Source organism: Cyanistes caeruleus, chromosome 3 (genome assembly GCF_971803275.1).
Source record: "Cyanistes caeruleus chromosome 3, bCyaCae1.hap1.1, whole genome shotgun sequence".
NCBI lineage: Eukaryota > Metazoa > Chordata > Aves > Passeriformes > Paridae > Cyanistes > Cyanistes caeruleus.
The window spans coordinates 62,509,462-62,531,311 of record NC_141703.1 but is presented as its reverse complement, the minus strand read 5'-3'; the positions used below and the strand labels follow the sequence as shown (position 1 = coordinate 62,531,311).

The window sequence follows — 21,850 nt, the reverse complement described above, 5'->3', positions numbered from 1 at the left end:
AATCCAACACTGCGGCATCATGTTTATATTCATTATTATTTATCTGTACTACCATGCATCTTCGAAGGCCTCACCGTGGGCCACTTTGTATTATGTTGAGTCATGAGTAAACAAAATATAGATATGCTTAAATTCTACATAAAGAGACAACAGAGGGATTGTGGAAGAGTCCAAATGCAATGACACAGTACTACTATGATACGCATTGGCATTAATACACCTGCAATATAACTGTTGTCAAGCTGGATTGCTTAAAGCTTCACAGTACATAAAACTTCTTAGAAAAAATTAGAGGGAAGACAGTGAACACTTCTGTTCATGAAGAAGTCAACGAATACATGAGAGGCAGCTGAGGAAAAAATATTCATTGAAGTCTGAAAATTTAATGACCAAATGATGGAAGTTGGCATCATATGTTGATCAAAACCAGAGTTAACTTCTTGATACTGAAGGAGAGGTATCAGGTAGAAGTAGTTCTGATGAGCATTGAAAATAAAGACAGCTTATCTTTATTGCTTTAAAATGAAGCAGGAAATTGAAAATAGCAAAGGAGTAGTTTTGGAAAATGGTATTACAGTAGAGAAGCTACTTTGACTAGCTAATGAGCAAGGCAAGGCTGCATTTTGTCAAGGCAGAGTAAAAGATTTTCTAATACAGACTTGATCCATGAAAAACCTGCTGACAGGGAAGAATTATCATCCTTTTAGGACTGGAAAAATATTCCCATAATGCAGGTTTACACTAGATTTGATGACAAAACAAATGACAGCATGATGGTGTCATTCATAAAGAGTCCAGAGAGGTTTTGTGAGGGCATCCACCAAAATACGAAAAAACCTACTAACAAAAGACCAATAGTCGCAACTGGAAATAAAGAACTGAGGGCACTACTGAAGAAAATTTTCATGCATTAAATCTGTTTAGGATTGGAAAAGAAGAGGTATACGAAATGCATAAAACATTGTTTTTCCTATAAATACTGCAAAATGAGAAAATTCTTTTGTGTCACATTCTAACTGGTTACAACTATCTATGTTACCATGTTTTGACTTTCAAGGGTTGAAGAGAAACAATGTCCGTTATGTTACAATGTGAGCAGTGCCTCATTCAAGGCAAATAAAGACATGCTACATTCAGGACAGTCACCATACAAGCAGATTGCAAACAGCAATAGAGGGAAAGATCTCATAGACTTAAAACAACACACTGAATGTTCAGGCACATTCCTTTGCTCTTCCTTCTCAGTGTACAGAAAGAAACTTACTCTGTTGCTGTAGTTTGGCATTTCAGCTCTTGAGATATTCAATATTTTGTCCTGGTTTCAGTAATTTAATGCATCGCAGCATGAGTTAAACCAAAGAAACAATCAGATCAGGTACCCAACAACAGGGGTAAGCAGCAGTGAATGCTGAAGAGCTGGTTACAGCAGGACACAAACCAGAGTTCCTTCTCTTCCAAACATTTGTAGCAGCACTGCTGCAGGAAGGACAGAGCTATGCCCAAACATTATCTCCCTCAAAGTCCTGGGAAGCTGTGATCACAGGAAGGGGAAGCAGTCACACCCAGGTGATCTGCCTCTCAGTGGTAATGAGAAAAAATCAGATACAGATGAAACATGCAAAGGATTCCTCATATCCAACTCACTGGCATTCCACTTTCCTTCCTTTTCTCCTCTGAAACTAGATCTGTTCTGAGGCACTTCTGATCTAAAGACAAAGCTAAAAGGCTGTGTTTAGGGGTATTTTTGCAATCACCTAAACTCCCTCAGCTTTTCTTTCTTCTATCCACCTTACTGCAATTAAAAACATATATGGCAAATAGGACTAAAAGGTGAAAACATCAAACATGTAGGTCTAAACATATTAAAAAGAAAATACATTGATCAGGATTTTTTTTATGCAAAATGAAACATTCAGTGTTCTGAAACACTTCAGTTTCTGAAATGAAATCATGATTTCATGTCATATTGAAAAATCTCAATTTCATTTTATATTGCAAAAGTCTCAAAAGAATAAGTGTTCAGGTTTTTAAACAAGAACTCTGAAAATACCCATCCTGTAATAAACACTATAAAATTGTGGTTTGAGCACTGTTGAAGGTGATGCACTTCATTAAGATTTGTGTTTGAACAAGAAATTATGGCTTCTGCTTAGCACTAATTTTATTTAAAAACCCATTGTCTTCTCTTCTTCATTCTAACTGTCATCTTGAATCCCCAATTCATAGTGTAATTCACAAGTAGTCACTGAGTCTTCTTTAATCTTTCAAAGTTCTTATACTCCTCTCCAGCAGAAGAAAACCAAACACTTCAAGAAAAGCATTTATTGAAAGTTTTAAACTCAAATCTAACATATATTCACTGCAATGAAAAATACCAGTAGCTATCAATTTAGTTCTCCTCTCAGGTATATTTTTCAAATGCATATTAAGGGTTTTGGTTTTGTTGGTTTTGTTTGTTGTTGGTTTTTGTCCTTTTTTTTAACTGGACTCTCTAGTCTACTTCTGATCTGAGTCTGATTTCTTTTTTGGTCTTGCTCTTTCTTCAAATTACTTTAATTTCATGCTGCTCTTATGCCAAGCAATAAAAATAATCCTGTGCTCCTTAACCTTTACTCATCAATTATTATCTGTGTCCTTGCTTCATGAGAAAGAATCTCTAATTTTCCTTGCACACAATTCCTCCAGACTTTTACAGCCCCTTGATAATGATCCAGAAATTCAGTAACGTTTCCAGTTCTTCCATTTTTTTTGATATTAAGACACAGCTGAAAACATCCTTGACTTTAAATACCAGAAAGGAAACACAACATCATAAAAAAGGGCACAGAGTTTACAATGCCCCTTTTGTTATACAGGGAAAACACCTACATGTAGTTTTTGCTCATTTGTATATAAAAATAGGAGTCAAAGCAATGACTGTACCCATAGCTACAGGAAAAGAACTTCCTCCTTAACCCAAGCATAGATATTAATAGCTATTTTTGGGTGAATCCACTGACATACGATATGGGTAATATGTGGTTCCTGCCTAAGACTATAGCTAATGAGCATGTATGATCAAATTCACTCATAATGCCAGCTCAGTTTAATTTAACCAAGATACACTGACACAAATGTAAGTGTATATTTATTAACATTTCACTATTCAACCCAGCAAGACAATTACGTTAGTAAATCAGTTTGCAATATCTATACAAACATTAGTGGTATAAAGAGTTTTTACAGATCTATAAATTTCAGAAATTTATAGTCAAAACACAGAGCACGTCAGAGACACACCATTCTGAAAATAAAGAAAACAAACAACTTAGAACTCCCTACCTAATTGCAGTAGGGAAGAACTTCAGGGTCCCATGGTGAATTACCTAAGAATAATAAAATCCTTAATGGGTATTCTGTATATATTTTCTGAAGAGAACTGAAGTAATTTGACATAAGTCAAACCTCTTAATTCACATTTTTATCACCATTAGTTTGCCAACATTAGTAAAGACTAACTATTGAAAAAGTCAATCATTTTGATGTACTTACAGCTGAATTTTCTCATCATGTGACCAACTATCCACAAAGCCTCAGTGCCATTAAGAAGTTTTGAGGAATATAGTATTTGGTACTGCCAAAAAAACATAATTAAAAGAATGCATGTAAATTATACTAATTTTCTAATTAGAAATGCTTTATGATTAATTCACATCTAAAGTACAAGTGGGGGAAAAGCAGAACTTACATTATCCCAATAGGCAGGTTCCAGTACAATCAATGAGACAGTGACAGAATGCACAGTAAGGAGTCACAGTAGGGTCCTGATCTTGCAAATGCGCTTTCACAAAAAGAACCCTGCACTACTGCAGAATCTCCTGAATTTCAATAGGGCCCTACCCACACATAATCAATTACAGAGTCTGTCTATGTGGGAGTAACAACAGCGAGAACAGGACCTGTTCCTCCACACACCTGCAAAAACACCAAGATTAAAAAAAAAATAAAATTAGTAACATGCAGCAAAACCTACTGATAGCCTGTTTTATTACAGCATTTAGCACATAATAAAGGAGTTCCATACATCTTTAAGTTGCATATTTTTTATAGGAATTTTAACTCCTTTAAAGAATGTTGGTTTAAAATTGCTTATGAATTTTAGATGTAGTGACAGGACATTATGGAAGCTTTTACTGATATTATTTGAAATATGATTTTTAATTATTATTTTCTAAAAATTAATTATCCTAGTTTCTTTGGTCTGTTGTGCAAATCACTTTTTAGTGCTTCAACCTTCTTAAAATCTGCCCCACTACATCCCTTTTAGGGACACAGCATAGGCCTGTGAATTTATTGAGGTTTTCATGACTGTCAAACTATCTGACCGCATATAATAGCATCCATGACTAAAGTGTTCAAAAATACATAATGAAAAGCAGTTTAGAATTAATAATTTTTAACCAAAAAGTGGCAGCTTTTTAAAACAAAAAATCCTTATGAAAAACTTTGCTAAGTTTTAGGACTTTGTGAACACCATTTAAAACACAGGAAGCACACATCATAGTATTAAACAAGAATACACCACCACTGTGCTGTTCACAAAACACTTAACATCCATTATTTGACCTTACTCTTCTTATTAAAAACACATCTATGTTGATCTTCAAAAGAAAAATATTATAAATTGCAATATTTATATATATTATAAGTATTTAAAAGTCATAGGTTTCATCAAGTAATATTTAAGTAATGACACTAGGCAAGACTACCGGTGATGAAGGTTTTAAGAACCAATAGATCCTAGAAACATACAAAAAAACATTCCTTCATTCCTTTAATACAGACAGCTCTGCAGAAACAATGATACTTAAAAACAAATAAACAAAAAAGCTGGGACCAAATGAAATTATTTGAGAATCTGACAACCCAAAAGTTTCATAAAATTGAATGCAGTTTGTTGAAGGTTGTTTTTTTGGTTTTTTTTTGTAATGACTAATTGTTCTCTTCTTTGCTTTGATTTTGTGAAAAAAATCCCCACAAAAATTAGCAGAAAATGGAAAAGAATATCACAAGTTCTTGTTCCTTGGCACCGGGTTGATGGTTTTCAACTGGTAAACAAAATTTGACATTTCAAGACAGTTACCTTATGATACTGAACTGGAAGTGTTTCTTCTCATGTTACTTCTTTCAAATTTTACATTTCATATGCATGACTCTTAGGCTTCTGTTACTCTGAGAAATTCAACCATTTTTAAAGAATATGCTACAGCACTAATTTCTGTTCAAAGAGTGTTGTATCTTGACCCACATCTAACATTACACAGAAAATTTAAGAGTATCAGACATATGCCAAGTTAGTGTGCCTACCTGAGCCTGTACAGTAGACAGCACTTCTGCCAAGAATAATCTGCCCATTTCTCACTGACTAAGATGAATAGGCAGACAAGACTTTACAGTCACAATTTTGGTGACAAAATCCTGCAGCTACCACATTTCCTAAGTTGCAATGCACTGTGCTAACTTGATGAAGCCTGATCCTAATATTGTTTTCTCTCCCTGTATCTAACTCCACATCTTTCTTCGCAAAGGAAGTTAATTGGAATACAATGCATATTTTCTGCACTGTTCCAAAAGAGTAGGTTTGTAGTATGGGTCAGGGACACATAGCTGCAGTCTAAATTACAGTCAGTTTCAGGAGGGAGCTGAAAACAGAGTTTTACAATTTTTGACAGCCTAAGGAATAGCTCAGAGCGAACATCCAAATAACCAAAAAATGAAATACTGAAGCTGCCTCAACAATTCCCTTCTCTGACATGGACAAGAAAAACAGGGGTTTTTTAATCCAGGTATAGAAGACACCATATCATGGAATGATTCACAAGTGTTTTGGGAGACTTGAAGGCCCTGGAAAAACCAAGGCTAGCAGAAGTAATGAAGTCTAGTTACCTACCTGCATGCTTATAGATGCCACCAACACACTTGTGCCGAAGCTAGCCTGGCTGTTTTCCCATTCCCTTCTAAACAAATTTCTCTAAATTTCAGCTTCTGATGTTTAGGAGGAGGAGGCAGCTCACACTGTGGCCAGGTCTGAGCTACACGTGGTGCTGGCTGGCAGACCAACCAAGCATGCCGACCTGCAAGACAACAGGTTGAACAGAACAGAAAATTTCTGAGACCGTGCTGCAGCTTTTTCTACCCCGGGGGCACTAATTTGAGTCCCTTCTCTACTCACAGCTGCTAAATTTCAGTCAAATTGCAGAAACTCGACTTTGTGACCTCTACCTCTTTATCAAATACAGCTGAAATTAAGCAGTGGATTTGAAAGTTATTAGGAGATAACATGATCCTGTGTATCTTGTTTTGCTCAGAACCTAGGCATGAAAACACTGTAGCATAATCACTGTGAAAATAATTATTTCTATGTCACTTACTGTTTTCATTCAGGAGTTACACCACAAAGTCAGATACAACAGAGCACAATTGTTACATAGTGATAGCATAAATGAATCCTGAGAATGTAGAGACTGTTTCAATAAAACTGGCTTCATTTTGCAAGATGAACAAGGCCCTGAATACAGGTTGCTTCATAAAGGTGAAAATTAAACAAAAATACCTTTTTTTTTTTTAAACTGACCATGACCATAACTGACTGCCCTTCATGGAGATCCCTGCTTCTCTTCCAACCCCATACTTGTCTTTCCTAAGGCTTAAAAAAAGTTCAGTGATACACAGTTCAATAAAACAGCCACATCAAATCTAATCAGTCTCTTCAGTATACCTGTACTTTTGTGGGATTTTTTGGCTGGGTTGGTTGATTTTTGTTTTGTTTTTTTAGAATAAGCATAGTGATTTTTAAAGCATCACCTTAAAATCCTGGTCTTACTGCCTGGATCCCAATATCCCAAATTAGGGAATAGTTTTTAATAATATGTAAAACCCAGTTCCTTTTCTATAAATAGCATCCACAATGCTCTGTTTACCCTTTCCATTGATATAGCACTACATTTTTAACTTGTGTATTTCTCACTAAAAAGGCAAACTTGAAATCAAAAGGGTGTATTTGTTTCTGGATTTCAGGAACTGATGAAGGAAGGAAAAAAAATGGGAAAGTATAATGACCTCTCTAAAATTCCAGTAAAAAAGAAGAGAGACAAAGAATAATCAGTGTGGAAAAGTTAATAGAAAACTGGACATAAGGGGAAAGGTTAGCAGGACACAACAGGTGTAAGAGTCAGGGAAGTGAAAGTGCTTCAACCAAAAGAGGATGGAACAAAAGAAACAAAGTTATATTCTAAGCAGGATAATGAAAACAAGCTTTTCAAAACTGTTTTACACTGGCCTACTTCTTCTTCTGTCAAAGTAAAAGAATTGCATCAATTTTAAAAATGCCTTAAGAAAACCTTAAAACTATTTAACTTTAAGCATTTGGAGTAGCTAAACTCTGCTCAGCTAAGCAACTAAAGAAGTGCTTAAATTTGGAAATTAATTTACATCCTATTTTTATCTTTCACTAGGTCTGTAGTATCAAAAACATATTCAAAACTGAGACTCAGCTCCTTACCCTAATAAAACTCAGACTCACACTTGGTGCTACTTGGGATGCAGCCCAGTGGTTACCAATTAGGCAAAGTCAAATACAAGATGCAAGGGGCTAATGTGGATTTGGGCTCTTCTCTCCCATACTCATGCAAGTATTTTTATTTAAGTGCAGGATTAATTATTTGAGAAAGAGAATGCAGATAGTTAAATGCTCAGAGTTAATTCAAGAATCAGCTCTCTAAAAGAAAACTAAAGAAAAAATGGCTGAGAAAGATCAAAGAAACAGATTGTTGAATCTGTATTAAAAATAAATTACCTTTGGATTACATCTCTATCCATTGTGCCTGAAAACCGCTGCTTCTTTCTGGTTTAAGTATTAAACCTTGTTTTTAAAACACAAAGTGGTAAAGAACCCTGACAAAGATTAAATTAGTGGTTGATAACAGTGCTAAAGTAATTCTTAATAAAAGGTGTAGCTCAGATGTTGGCATAAAGGGCTCAGCATCTCCTTTGGCTATTTAAACACATTTGTGCTTCCAAACCCAGTTTGGTAAACAGCTGAGACAGGTTTAACATCCCATATTCCAAGAGGATAAACTGTGGAAATCATAAGCCACTAATAGGGTTCTGTCCCCTTTACTCCTTACTCTACAATACAGTTACTACAGGAAAACAGAAATTGAGCCATTTGTTGAGATACCAAAAAAAAAGGTCTGGGACATCACTCAGCATTCTCTGAACTTTCAGTCACTGTGATCCATCTCCTGAATTCTGTCTACCATTATTTTAAACTGTCACCAATCTAAATTACCAGGAAGTCTACAACAACACTTAACAACCATATTGTTACACAAGCAAGCCCCTGCTACCAATATTCTGTCCTTTATTTCTATCTTTAAAAGAAACTCCTTGTTATTTAGATCTATGCTTAATAAATCCCTACATATAAAAATCATTACCCGGTGATTCTTATGAGTAGGATTAAAGACCTGATTAAGGCAGTGAAATAAAGAGAGAAATAGTTCCTCTCAATTCAGTCACCTTTTCACAAAACAGCTAAACAAAATAATGTTTTGTTCTTCTCAGGAGAATGATGAGCACTACTAAAATTTTATTAATGTTGTGCAGCTCAGAGTTCAAAATTCCCAGAAACTGGGAAACTAGAGAAGCAAATTAACATCTTGCATCAGTCTTAAAAGAAACAAATTGTACAGCAAAAGAGCAAACAAATACTAGCTAAAAGCACTTTCAGATCCCCCACTCGTGTGTTCATTTCAGTAGCATTTTATTTAGTTGCAGGCATACACATCTGCAAAATTTAAACTTCATTCTTTCAAACAGTTTCATATATCCTGAACTTCATGCTTTTAAGTAGTGCTACTGATAAAACTATTCATGTGAACAGAGTTAAGCACATGCACAGGACTAAGGTTAAAGAAAGTAAAAAGAAATTAACTAATTAATTCAGTGTATCACTAATGATTATTTTTGAAGTTAAAGACAAAAAGGAATAAAGCAAAGCTTGAAAAATTAACAGCTGAAATATGGGGTGTGGAAGAGAAATTAGGTTATGGTCCCAGAAATTACCCTACAAAAATTTAACTTCAATACCTATAAAGTAACAGAATCACTGCTAAACAGGAAAAAATAATAGAGCATCCCTAACAGTCATGACAACCACACTCTTTTCTCACCATTTGATGAGTCTTCTTCAGTTCAAGGTTGAAGTTCATGGGTGCTGTGGAGAAGCTCACTTGGCCACTGTTCTGCTGTAATTAATACATGAATAAAGAATGGGCTTCGTTTTTCACAGATACCAAGCCAGAACTTTTCACAACCATTAAATACACAAAAATATTAAAACATTTGTAAGTTACAGTTAGAGCATTTAAGCAAAACTTTACCACAGAACCTAAGTTTAATACCAAATCCTTTCTTAAATCCTCAGGGATATGTTTGTTATTATGAGTCAGGCCTATAGATATGTTAGAGTCAATACCATAAGATGCTAACAAAATATAGAAATCCAACCTTTCAATGACTACACCACTAGTCTTTATGCTATATTGAACATTTTAGTGGCTAAAAAAAAATCTAAATAGAAGGTTTGCTATTAAAAAATCAGGAGTTAAAAGGAAAAATAGCTAGTTTTATTTTTCATGTGGAAGTTCATAGGAAATCTAATAAAGTATATGCATGTTCTTAGCCAGCACATACTTCTTGCAGTCCTTACAGTCCACAGAAGCATCCTTAGATCAGATTTATTCTGGCAAATTCAAAACTCTCTTTCCATTGTACAGTAGCAAATGCTGTCCACTTCAGTCCTTTCTAGATTACAACCTCTGTCATTGCAAGCAGACTAAAATTGCAAAAGCAATGAATTCCAAATTCTGTATTTGTCAGGGTAAATTAGAGACTGAATGGCTATAGCAGAAAGCAAAACACACATAAAGGAGGATGCCCAGCTACGGTTACTAGGTTATTAAACTGAAACTTTAAACTTCAAGTGATACGAAATGAACAGGGGAGGCCTGAAAGGAAGCTTAGACGAATCTATAACAAGGTTCTAGAAGGCTGGATGAGCACTGGGGCAAGGCAGGGCTCAAATTGGAAAAATAAGTAGAAAAAATTTCAAACATCCACTAGATGTATGTCCATATACAATACAAACACTGAATAGAAAAACAATATGTAGGTGTGACAATTATAACAATCATGTGGGTGTACCTTAGTGCCCCCCAATTGGTCCAACTCACCTAGGAACTTCCCAGATGAAATGGAATAACATGCAAGAACCCAGGCAAGCCAAATAATCTAACTAAAAAGTTACACAGTAATGACACAATGCCAGTTTTCATTACAACAAATTCCTCTAATCCTCATAGTTGTAAAATAAATCTTAAAAACACATAGCAAGGTAATTTGTAAAGTAATGCATGCCTGAGCCAGAAGACAGCCTCCAGCTTTCTAACCATCCCTAGCTATGAGCTTCGGTGTCAGAATTTCAGCAAAACAGTGCCTTGCTTTGGTTTTGCCACCTCTCAACTGGATCTAAGCAACTCAGTATATCCAAGCACAAAGCCTGCTGCATATAGGAAATTCCAAGTACAGGAAACTGGGGGGGATGTCATCTCAGCAACGTAGGTTATTATAAACCCCTCTTTATACTGATTTTCTCTAGACTTTAAATGTACAAATTCGGGGTCTCAGGATTCTCCAGGGTACAAACCCAGGATTCCTAAAGAAGTGCCTTCTAAGTCTCTAGGCTGGATACAGTTGTCAACAGTTTCTCTTGTCTGACATAAGAGGAGCTCTGCAAGAAGTGGGGAAAAAAAAGTCAAAAGTTCTACAGACAGAAGTTTCTCGGGGCTGGTGAAAGTCTAAGGAATGAAACTGCCAAAGACCTAAGGGCCATCAGAAATCTAACTGCACCTTGCTTGAAGAGCAAAACACATTGCTTCAGCCTTACCTCACCAACATAAAGACGTAACGTGTATGGAAGAAAAGACAGATACAGTAAACTAAAAACATTCAATTGCACATGCTCCTTCTCTTGGCAACAAAAGAACAGATAATATGACAAATGCTGGTCACTTCACTTATTACTGTGTGAGGAGATTCTCTGACAATTTAATGGCACTCTCAGAGAAGAACCTGTAGTGCAGGACAGGCACTATGAGGAGGTGTTCAGATAGCACTGTAATGAGAACTGCATGAAGAAAGGAGTCGATTATAGAAACTGGAGCTTAACCTCATATCTGCTACCACAGCAGATAAGACATCCACCACTCTGATGAGTCCAATTTGTTTAGGATGGAAATTTGATCTAAAGGATTGACATTACTTTTGGTGAGGCTCAAAATCCCTTTCTTTCCTTCTGTCCTCAGCTGTGTTCCTGCTGTGACTTTTTGGCTTGGCTAGTCACTGAGGAAACACACTGATGATCCTCTCCCAGATGCTAGAGCTAAAGAATGCAATAGCCACCTCCTCTTACATGGATTTTTACACTACAGCAATTGCCTTTCTCACTTGTTCTAATTCTCAGTTAAATATTTACCTATTCTGATCTACAAATTATTAAAACTGTGCATTATTTAAGAGATATGGATAGAAGGTGTAAACTAAGACTATTACATTAGGCTTAAGCTTTATGCAGTCCTAAGTAATTCTGAGAATAATGATTGTGTAATGTCACTGTTAGCTTTGTAAGTCCGAAACACAAGAGCATAATAACGAAGAGAGCTGTTCAGTGTGCTTGCACATAATAATATACATTTCAGTCTGCACAGAACTGGGGCCTAAGTGCATTAAGAATGGAACCTGAGAGCAAGTACTAGATATTAGGAGATGTAAAATTTTCACTTTCATTAAAAACCTCTGTGTAATGTTAGGAATGATACCCGAAAGGACAGTAGTGTCCTACTCATATTAGAGAATACCATGTATCATGGAAACAGTGTATCACAGAATACTGACATACTATTTTCTACATCTTATTTTTATATTAGGGTTGGAAAAATGGGTGAAAAATAATAACTAGAATTATTTAAGGGCAAAGCTAGACATAATCTAAGTACAGAGAAGTGGTATCAGCAACACCATAATTTTATATTTTTCTTTACTGTTTTCACTGCTATTTCTACTGTAAAGTTTTCTTTTCACAGGCACATAACCTTCAGAAAAAAAAATTAGAAAATATGTACTATAATTCTTTTCAGTTGAAAAGCACACTTCATGAAAATTTTGCTCAGAGTAATTTTAATAAAAGAGCAAAAAAAGTAAATATACTGCAAATCATTTATATTTCCTCCTTTTAATAGAATGGCTTTACAATCTGAAGTTTTGTCATCTGGCTCATTTTCACTGAGAACCTGGTTTAAAAAAATTAGGAATCAGTTACTTTAGCAGCACCAAACTTCAATTCAGAGGAAAATAACATAAATGCATAATATTAGCTATGTGATTACTTACATGTTGCATTGCACTACTTTTTTCCTTAAGGAGCTCCAGAATTACATACTCTCTGAGCCGCAGTAGTTTTCGTAGCCATGATGGTCTAAGCTCTTTGAGCCCAAAAGCTTGGTGCTTTGCGCTGTGGCAGTGGTTTAAAAAAAAAAAAAAAAAAAAAAAAAAAAAAAGCGAGAAAAATTACCTCTCCCTTTCAAAAGTTACTCTGCTTATATTTTGTCAGTGCAGCTCTAGCAGGGAGCAGTGGAATCATGAAAAGCATTAGGCCCTAAGCCTGCTAGCGCTCGTCTGCCAGCAGTCCAACCGAGTTCAAGAGGACTTGCTCACAGACGTGAAGGGAAGATTTTGAAAGTCAGTGGGAACAGAGCTCCCAGAATCCCATTATGTACTTTTGAAAAATCTTCCCCTAAGTCATAAGAACAACAGTTTGCAGGTCTGAGGCCCCTGCTTTCCTTTCTCTTTCTAAAATGTGCATCAGATAAGGAGAAAAACCCGAAACGCTGAAGGCAGAAAGCCCGAGGAGCGGCTGGCAGGGATGCGCTGGGTCTCGCAGCCGAGGCAGGGTCCGCGGAGCTCCCAGGGAAGGACCCTTCATGAGGCACAAGTCAAGTGCAGGCAGCGAGTGGCTCGGGCGGCACTGTAGCCTGCCTTCCCCCCGCGGCTTTCGGCAGCTCGCTAACCTCCATCTCGGCTTCCCCATCCCTGAAACGCGGGTGGGAGCACTAACCCGGCCATCAGGTACCTTACGATCAGTCACAGCTTGGGGCGGAGGGGAGGATGCGGCGTGAAAATGAAAGTTCGCCTTCTCTCCGAGCGCTCTGCGCGCAGTCGAGGCGGGAGCGCTGCCCGAGTTGAACCTCGCTCCGTCAAGTTCCTCCGAGAGGGCTTTTTGCCTTTTTCTTTCTCTTTTGTTTTTTTTTTTTTCGGTGTGGGTTTTTTTTTGTTGTTGTTGGTTTGGGTTTTTGGGGGGATTTTTGTTTGGTTTGTTTGTTGGGTTGTCGGGTTGTTTTTTTTTTTTTTTTTGCAATGACCAGTGTAACGCGCTCCGGGCCCGCTCTGCCCCGCTCTGAGCCCACACAGCCCCGCTCCGGCGCTCGGGGGCCGCTCGCAAGCCCGGCCGGGGGGCGGCCGGGGGGGGCCCCGGGGCGCTGCCTCCCGGAGCCGGTGCGGCGGCAGGAGGGGGATGGGGAGCGGCGGCTGCCAGTCGGGATCGGGATCGGGCCCGCGCGCTGCGGGCAAGCGCCGAGCGCTCCCAACGCTCCTCTGGCTGCGGCGGGGTGCGCGGCCCTGGGGGGGGACAAGGGGGGTCAGGCTGCAACCTGAGCGCAGCGGGAGCCGCGGGGGTCCCTGGCGGCGCGGGGGGGCGCGGGGGGGAGGCGCTGTTCATATTTTCCTCAGGTCCTCTTGGCGCACATCCCCCTCCCCCAGCCGGGCTTCCTTTCCCTACCTTCCCAAAATCCGCTGTCGTGCCCCCCTATCCACCCCCCTCCCTTCCACCGGCGCCTTTACCTTGACAAGTTCGCGGGGCCAGCGGAGGTCTCGCTCCCCCTCTCTCTCTCTCTCTCTCTCTCTCTCTCTCTCTCTCTCTCTCTCCCTCTCGCTCCCTCTCTCCCACACACATCTCTAACGCGCCACCTCTCCCCCGCGGGCCCGGGCTCCGGGTGACATTTCCCTCTCTCTCGCTCTCCCTCCCTCCTTCCCTCTCTTCCCCCCCCACCCCCCCTTTCCCCATTAGCGGCGGTTGGGTCGGGAGCGCGCGGTGAGCGGGGAGAGCGGGGAGGGCGTGGAGCGCGCGCGCGCGCGCGGGCGGCGGGAGCGGGGGGGGGTGGGGGGAGGGGCGGCATTGACAGCGAGCGCCGTGTCCGTGCGGCGCTGCCGCCTCAGCCCCCGCGCGCCCCCCCCCGTTCCCGGCATGCCCCGGGGCGGCGGGGCTGGCGCTAACGAATTTGAATGAAGAGCCCTCCGCTCTTTCGGCGCCATTTTCGAGTGATGCCCGATCGCATCGCTGCTGCCGCCGCCGCGGGGGAGGCGCGGGGGCCGCCCGCCCTCCCGCCCCGCGAAACTCACCTCCCTTCCCCTCCGCTACCCCGCTTCCACCCTCACCGTCGCGCCTCGGAGCGGGTGCCGCCGCTGCCGCCGCCGGCACAGGCGGTAAGAGCCGGAGGGAGCGGGCGCGGCTGGGGCAGAGGGAGCTGGGCGGGCGAGCGGGGGAAGAGCGTCTTTGGAAAACGGGGGCAACATGCACCCCGCCGCCGGGAAAAAGTCACCTCGGGAGCCTAGCGGGCGGGAGGCTCCGGGAGGCGGCGGCAGGTCCTGGACGGATCTGTCACTCGCTTCCCTCAGCCCCAGCGGTCGGGAGCGGCCGTCTCCTCCGGCAGGTAACCCCGCTTGCTCGCCCGGGGCGGCACTGCGCCCGGGCGGGGATCCCGGGAGCGCCGCTTGCACCCGGCCCGGGGAGAGTGGCGCGGAGGCGGGCGAGGGAGCGGGCAGGAGCCGCGGGACAGCCGGAGCTCCAGAGGGTCCTGGTGCCCCGCACTCCCGGGACATGACAAGACAGGCTTCCCCTCATCTCTCCTCCGCTCCCTACCACCCCCGCCCCCCCCCCCCCCCCCCCAGCGGATCCCTCCCTCCCGCCTTCTTCCCCCCCGCTCTCCGCCGCGGAAATTTCGGGGCAGCGCCCGGGACACGGAGGCTCTTGCTTCCCGGCTCTGCAGCAGCAGCCGCCAGGATGACTTCCACACTTACATGCACATCTCCCTTTCTCGCCCGCCGCCCCCAATCCCCCCCCCCCCACTCCGCCTCCTCCTTCCTCTCTCCCCGTGTTTTCGTAAGCTGGATTAATGCCCCTTCGCTCTTTCTCTTCCCTTTCCCTTCTCTCCCCTCACCCCCCACCCAAAAAAAAAAAAAAAAAAAAAAAATAGAGGACAACCTTCGGGGTTTTTTTCTCCGTTTGTTTCCTCTCCATGTTAGCAGATTAACTTCTCCGTTTAAGCGCTTTCTCCACCTCCCACTCAATCGCTTAATTTCCCGTGTCGCGATACGGAGCCGCCTTTTGCAGGAACCCGGGTGACGATCGTGCTGCCACATGCTGTCACATTTATCATCTCTGCCCCTTTGGGTATTAACGAATGACCAAAGTGCTCTTCATCCCCTACTGCACAGAGCTATTTTTCCCCCCTCGTAGCGTTTAAACGCGAGTTTCCTTCCTGGACTGGAGGGGGGGAAACATAATCCGAGACCATTTGAATCGTGCCAGCTATTTGTAGGTGTTTTTCCTCTCCTCCCACACACCCCAAAACCGAGTAAATACCCTCCCCATAGATAGCCCAGCCTAATACTGTGATCGGAGCTGGCCATTCACCTCCTCTTCTCCGCCTACAAAATTCTCTGTCTCTGTCACCCGGGTCGCTATTTGTCATTGGCTTAGCTATTTTTTGGTGGTTGTTTCTATGTCATTTCTCGGTGGCCAGCAGCTCTCGGTCTCTCGTAGCTGTATGAACGCGATCGTGCTTATTGTGATAGGCTCCGAGATCTCTCGCAGCCTGAGCGCTGGGCGATTCCCCCTCCGCGCTCACACACACACACACATACACACACATAATATGTGACACGGTGCCTTTTTCTCCACGACGCCGTTTAACCCCCTCGGGGCCGGCTCTGGCGTGGGCGCTCGCGTTTCGGAGTTGCGCACACAGGCTCACAAGGCATCTTTTTGTGGCGGGAGCGCCGGCGGGGACAGCACCGTACGGCGGAGCACGGAGGGAGGTCGGGCGCTGCCAGGCCAGCGGGCTCCTTCCCAGCCACAATTTCTAAGCGTTACTTTTTATTCCTCTTCCTACTTCCCTCTTCACTTTCGTCCGTTCGACCTGGTTTTTTTTGTTGTTGTTGTTCGTTTGTTTTTTTCTATCATTATTATTTTAATTTTTTATTTTTTTTTCGGGAGGCAGGAAGGCGTATGGATATTTTCCCCCGTGCCGTGTGAGCGGCGGGCGCCCGGGGCTGCCGTCGAGCTGGCGGGCGCGCAGGATGCGCAGCGAATGCAGCATCGGGCCCCCCGTTAAGGCGCCCGTTCAGCGGAGGCTGGACCGGCTGCTGCCCCCCCTGGTTGCCTGCGGGGACGCGGGGCCGGGGCTGGGAGGTTGGACCGGGTCACAGCCTTTCCCCGCTCCTCTTCCTCCCCCCGGTCCTCCCGCTGCCCCCCCGCGCATCCCTCCGCGGCGTTCAAAGCCAGAAGCGGCCGCCTTGCGCCTAGCGCCCCGGCCACCGAAAATAACGAGTTAACCGAGGGACGTAGGAGGGACGTAGAGAAGAGTTGGGGTGCAGAAGTGCTGTACAAAAGATTTCTGTGTACATGGCTGAGAGCGTGTAGTCTTAAAGTGAAATGCAAAACTTAGCGTTTCCAGCATGGCAACTGGATTGTGATTCAAGGTATTTTCTGTGTAATGCAGAAATCCAACAGCTCAAGGAGTTTTTTCTGTCTCGAATCCCTAGTTTCCCTGGATTCCTTTAATCCAGTTCGTATATTACACTTTTTCAGTTATTTTTTTCCTGGGAATAGCTGCTTAGTTTGTCTCTGAAAATCATACCTTTGTGCCCTGATAGAAAATTCCGCTTAATCCTTGAAATTCAGATACTAGTAAGATCCTGTTGAGATTTAGCACTCATTTCTTTAGCTCTGCATCATTACTTTCAGAGTGTTTTCAGAAACGTTTGTAACAGTAAGGGAATGTGCACAAAGCTGTTTCAGCTGTAGCTGTGTATACTTTGGAATATCAGGATTTGAAGAGATTTACACTACTCCGCTGTGGAAGTGCACTCACAAATACTGACTTTCACTTTCAATGAAATAACTGTCCTGACTCATAGCTAATTTACAAAAAAACCCTATAATTCAGTATTGTACAGGTGTGTGTGTGTTTTTCCCTGCTATTCGATAGTCATGTTCAGTAGCATGCAATTTATACCTATTTTTCATTTTAATTAAAATCTGTGCTTAGCACATATTTGACTACATGAAACAACTGTTCTTTAAAGCTTTCTTATTTCTCAGCTACACTGTTCTCATATTTTACAATTACATAAAGGTGGGTGTGGCTAAAATGAAAGCAGTAAGCAATCCAATATGAATATATAGTGTATTTTAAGTAACTTTTCCTTTCTTATATTTGATGTACTCCTTATTTTGAGATATTTAGGGGGAAAAACCATGTAGCCTAAATAGACCCTTGTAGAGCTGCTTGCATTTTTTACCTCAGTTAAAATGTAAAACATTAACTGGGATTACTTGGCCCTTGAAAAGTTACATTTGGAGGAAATATCAATTGAACTTAAATATCTAAATGTATGTATTTTACCAATAAGTGAAAGCTAAAGTTCTGTGCTCAATTAAACCTTGCTCAGGTATAGCACGTAGCATAGTGTATTTTTTTAAAAAAATGTTTTTTAATTTTTTTTTCCTTTGTTTCTTTTGAGTCTAATCCTTTATCTTAATTCTTAGGAAAAACATCCAAATAAGCTTCATTTGGTTGGAGCTTGATTTTTTTTTTTTTTTCTTTGCCTCCTCTAAAGTCATACTGTAAGTTTCCAAGTGGTACCTTCTCATTTTATAAATATATACTGTGTGTGTGTGTGTGTGTATATGTGGTTGAAGTAACTTTTGAGAATTTTTAATTTTCAGAAATTACAGGAATTTGAATGTGGTGACTGTGTATCTGTGTGACTTTATAATGTGTTAGGCTAGTACTTCCTAGGAAGCTTATTGTAGTAACATTTTAAGGGCAGACTACATATACGATATCAAGGTATCATGGGGTTCTTTTTCTGTTTAGTTTGTTGTTTGGGGTTTTTTTACCCTTAACGTCTGGAATTCTGGACTTATTACTATTCCATCCAAAATGCAATGTCATGGAAGGAAAAATAAATTGGAATCTTTAATGCCTTAATTATTTTTATGGCTAGTAAGTCAGATTCTGCAGTGAAGTGCAAGTACTGGAACTGCATACAAACTACCTGGCTCTGTATACCCTGCCTGTGAACACAGTGTGAAGTTGCACATCTCACCCATCCTGAGTGTCAGAAGCTATCCTAACAGGTGTATCCCTGCTTTTCTGATACACTTTAACACATGGAAAAGCACGGGAGCTTTCTTTACAGGAAAAGTAGCCACATATCAGTTAGCGGTCCTTTTATAAGACCTTACTGGGCTTTATTTGCTCTGGGGAGCAATTAACTGCTGAACATGTAAGGAAGAACCAAGAAACTTATCACTGTATTCTACGAATATGCTGCAGGTATTCTGCTTTGTAGATGCCGTCATCCACCCACACCCAAAGGCCCAGTGCAAGTGATTTGGGTAATTCACATTCATTACAAACTGTCAAGGGTAGAACGCATCTTGGACTAGTTTTGACTGTCTGTGAAAGAAATAGGGAATGAAATTGTAGGCTTTTGTGTAGAAACAAAAATATTTTTATTAGAAAGTTTTTAAAACTAAAAATAACTTCATGTACACCAATAAGTGTTCTCTGCAGATTTTTTTTCACTTATTATTATAAGTTCTAAACATTTCATATCTAACATTGGTTTCAAAAAATGGTTTTCTCTTATAAGTAATATTTGGAAAATTTTGTTTTAACAGCCTGCCCAAATTGGTTTTGAACTTAGTCCCCTGTGAGTCTTCTCACAGCCATCTATTTTTTTTAATAGAAATAGTAATGTATTTTAAAGATAGAAAAAAAGTTGATATGCCCCTCAAATAGAAAGTGGACATCAGACAGAATAGAGAGGTATAGCCACAGATTTCCAGTCACCTCTTTTAGTAAGTGAAAATGTTGCTTTGCAAATTTTTTTTTTTTTGGTGCATTATTGGCAGGAGTTATGTTGAATTTTTAGGTTACTGGTGTATTAATATAAAAGTTGGATTTCAAAAGGAATCTCTCTATTGGAAAATGTCTTCATTGTGGATACTGGACAATTTCAGAAATATTCAGAGTAAGCTAGGTATAAAAATTTCTGCCCATAAGGATGTGAGGCAGTGTCTGTATTGATTTTTAATTTTTTTAACCCTTTCCTGTAAGTTTTTAAAACACTTATTCTAATAATGAAACTTTGGGATACAGTTGATATTACCACAATTTAGGAACAGTTCTGATCTTAGCTTTGAATGCTGTGTGAGAACTTCAGAAGATTTGTATGAGTGTTAGAGGAGGGAGCACAACTTGAGCTCTAGTCCAGCTAACACTTAAAGTTGGGCAATTTTCTATTGTAATATTTGCATGTAATAATATTTTCAGTGTATCATTAAAAACAAACAAAAAAATGTTCTTTTTACAGAGAATACTAAATTTTTAAACTTAATCTAATTCTTAACACTTTTCCATAGCTCAATAATGAACAGTTGCTAGTGTAAAAGGATGACATCACACACACATATTTATAACCATATGCACACAACAGTAGCAAATGTAAATAATGTACATTTAGCTTTTATTTTGTTAAAGGTTTCCCAAGATACCTTCTAAAACTGAAGGCGATATTGTTATATTGCTCAAAACTGAAAGATAGGAGTGACTTTTGGTGATCGTTATTAATGTCTAAAGGAAACCACTGTTAGAAATAGGACCCCCCCGCCCCGTGACTATTTAGTTTGTTTTCAGACACTGCAGTGAGTGTATCTGCAGTAAATAGATTATTAATAAACTTTTCAACATTGAATCTGGTTACAACTGATTATTTTATTTATCATGAACTGAAATTCACTTGAAGATTTGGTCTGAGAAAAAAAGATAATTACACATCGTATAGGGCTTAGGCATGTATTTTCATTTTTAATAGCTTTATGTAAGTCCAGTTTCAATATAATCTTCAAGTATGTTAAATCTCAATATAAGAACAGAGGGAAACCACAACTTAACTGGATTTGGTTTAAGAACAAAACCTTTTTTTAAAAAAGGTGAAATAGATGATGTGTGTGTGGAACCAATGAAAATACAAACTCCTTTTTTTTTGTTAAAGCAGGGTGCTTATTATAAGTCCATAGCTGTGAGAGAGTAGTAGTATTTTCTGGAATACTCTTAAAGAATAAAGAAAAAATTTATGGAAGTATTTGTAAGCAGGTGACCTGATCTAGGCATCAACTACTCATTTATAAGCCATAGGATGTGTCTTGTTACGGTGTCTACAGTGAAAAAGTTCAAATAAAGGCAAAACAGATTTAAGATTTTGGCTGTTTGAATGCAATATTTTCCTCCAATAGCTATTTGGCTATAGTTACTGCATCTGCCAAAGTTATACTTTGTTCTTACCTGATCTGGGCAGCTAATTTTTTATTTTTTTTTTTTCTCTTTTTTTTTTTTTTCTTAAGTCTTAGAATTTTATTTCATCTCTCAGAATGTATTATATAACTGTAATTTTTTCCAATAATATAATTAAAGATAATATTTGTAGGTTGAGTTTTAATAAGGGTAAAAATGGTACTGCCTTGAAGAGCAAAAAAAAAAAAAAAAAATTCAAACTCCTTAAAGTGCAACACTAGAATTTAAATACTTAACGGCATATTTTAGGAAATATGACAGTAGTAATCACATATCCATTAAGTAGTTTACTTACTAAAAAAACCTTACCTGTTTGCTTGTTTGAGGGTGGAGGGAGGGATTGGTAGTGGGTAGGAGGGGAGAACAACACCTCTTATTCCTATTTCTTTTTTCTTTTTATTTTTTTTATTTTTTTCCCCTCCTCCTTCTTCCTCTTACTTTCATCTTAAAATGCTGCGGGAAGAATGAAAGCAGAAACATGCTAATCTGATTTGTTTCAGGAGGCTTCTGATAATAAAGAGGCATATCACAGGTGTTCCTAATCAAGTCAGTTTGGTTTTTAAAAAAAAGTATTTTTAAAATTAGGATTTCCTGTAACATAGACAATGTGAGGGTCAAGCTGATGACCTACATCTATGTTTGGGGATCAACCATGAAACTGTGGGTGTTGGAAATATGTTATAATACATGACATTTTTATTGCAGGTTTTGACCTTTCAATAGAGAGCTGATTTTGGAGAACGGCTTACTCCTGTGATTGAAAAACTCTCTGGAAGGTTGATGGAGCATGAGCATGGTATATATTATATTAACATTTCTCTTATTACATATGTTCTTTATTTTAGAAAATGTACACAGTAGTATAACTTATTCAGATTATTCAAAATAGGCCAGTTCTGATGGGATTGTTCACAAGTTTATTAAATGTTAAAATAATTCTTCTTTACACTCCTCCTGTAAAATTATAAAACACTAAGTAAAAGTATTAACATAGGCTGTGCTCAGAAGGAAATGAAGTGGCCAAAAATATGTATAAAAAGCTGAGTTTGCAA

The 21,850-nt window shown here is 40.0% G+C and overlaps 1 protein-coding gene and 1 long non-coding RNA gene across 43 annotated transcripts in view; one reads left to right on the top strand and one right to left on the bottom strand.

Moving 5' to 3' along the window:
- The window catches only part of LOC147654188 (uncharacterized), a 110,697-nt gene extending 95,105 nt beyond the window's left edge, over nt 1–15,592 (bottom strand). For 21 of the 42 annotated variants that reach the window (XR_015284617.1, XR_015284612.1, XR_015284613.1 and 18 more), the window contains exons 1-7: nt 13,996–14,269; nt 12,490–12,610; nt 9,213–9,287; nt 5,930–6,113; nt 3,728–3,954; nt 3,532–3,613; nt 3,322–3,365 (exon numbers count right to left, since the gene is read on the bottom strand). Coding sequence is in view for 3 of the 42 variants with exons in the window: in XM_086881353.1 (XP_086737479.1) it covers nt 6,072–6,113; nt 9,213–9,287; nt 12,490–12,610; nt 15,416–15,573 (396 nt within the window). In the remaining 39 variants the exon portion in view is untranslated. Of the gene's footprint in view, nt 2,307–3,321; nt 3,366–3,531; nt 3,614–3,727; nt 3,955–5,929; nt 6,114–9,212; nt 9,288–12,489; nt 12,611–13,228; nt 13,637–13,995; nt 14,295–15,415 lie in introns of those variants that run through there. The other 21 variants (XR_015284620.1, XR_015284642.1, XR_015284626.1 and 18 more) reach the window with 7 other exon arrangements.
- The window catches only part of LOC111941417 (uncharacterized), a 57,077-nt gene extending 35,483 nt beyond the window's left edge, over nt 1–21,594 (top strand). Inside the window, exon 3 of the long non-coding RNA XR_015284651.1 lies at nt 21,504–21,594. This is a non-coding gene — a long non-coding RNA (uncharacterized LOC111941417). The remainder of the gene's footprint in view (nt 1–21,503) is intronic.
- Nucleotides 21,595–21,850: the final 256 nt, after the last annotated feature.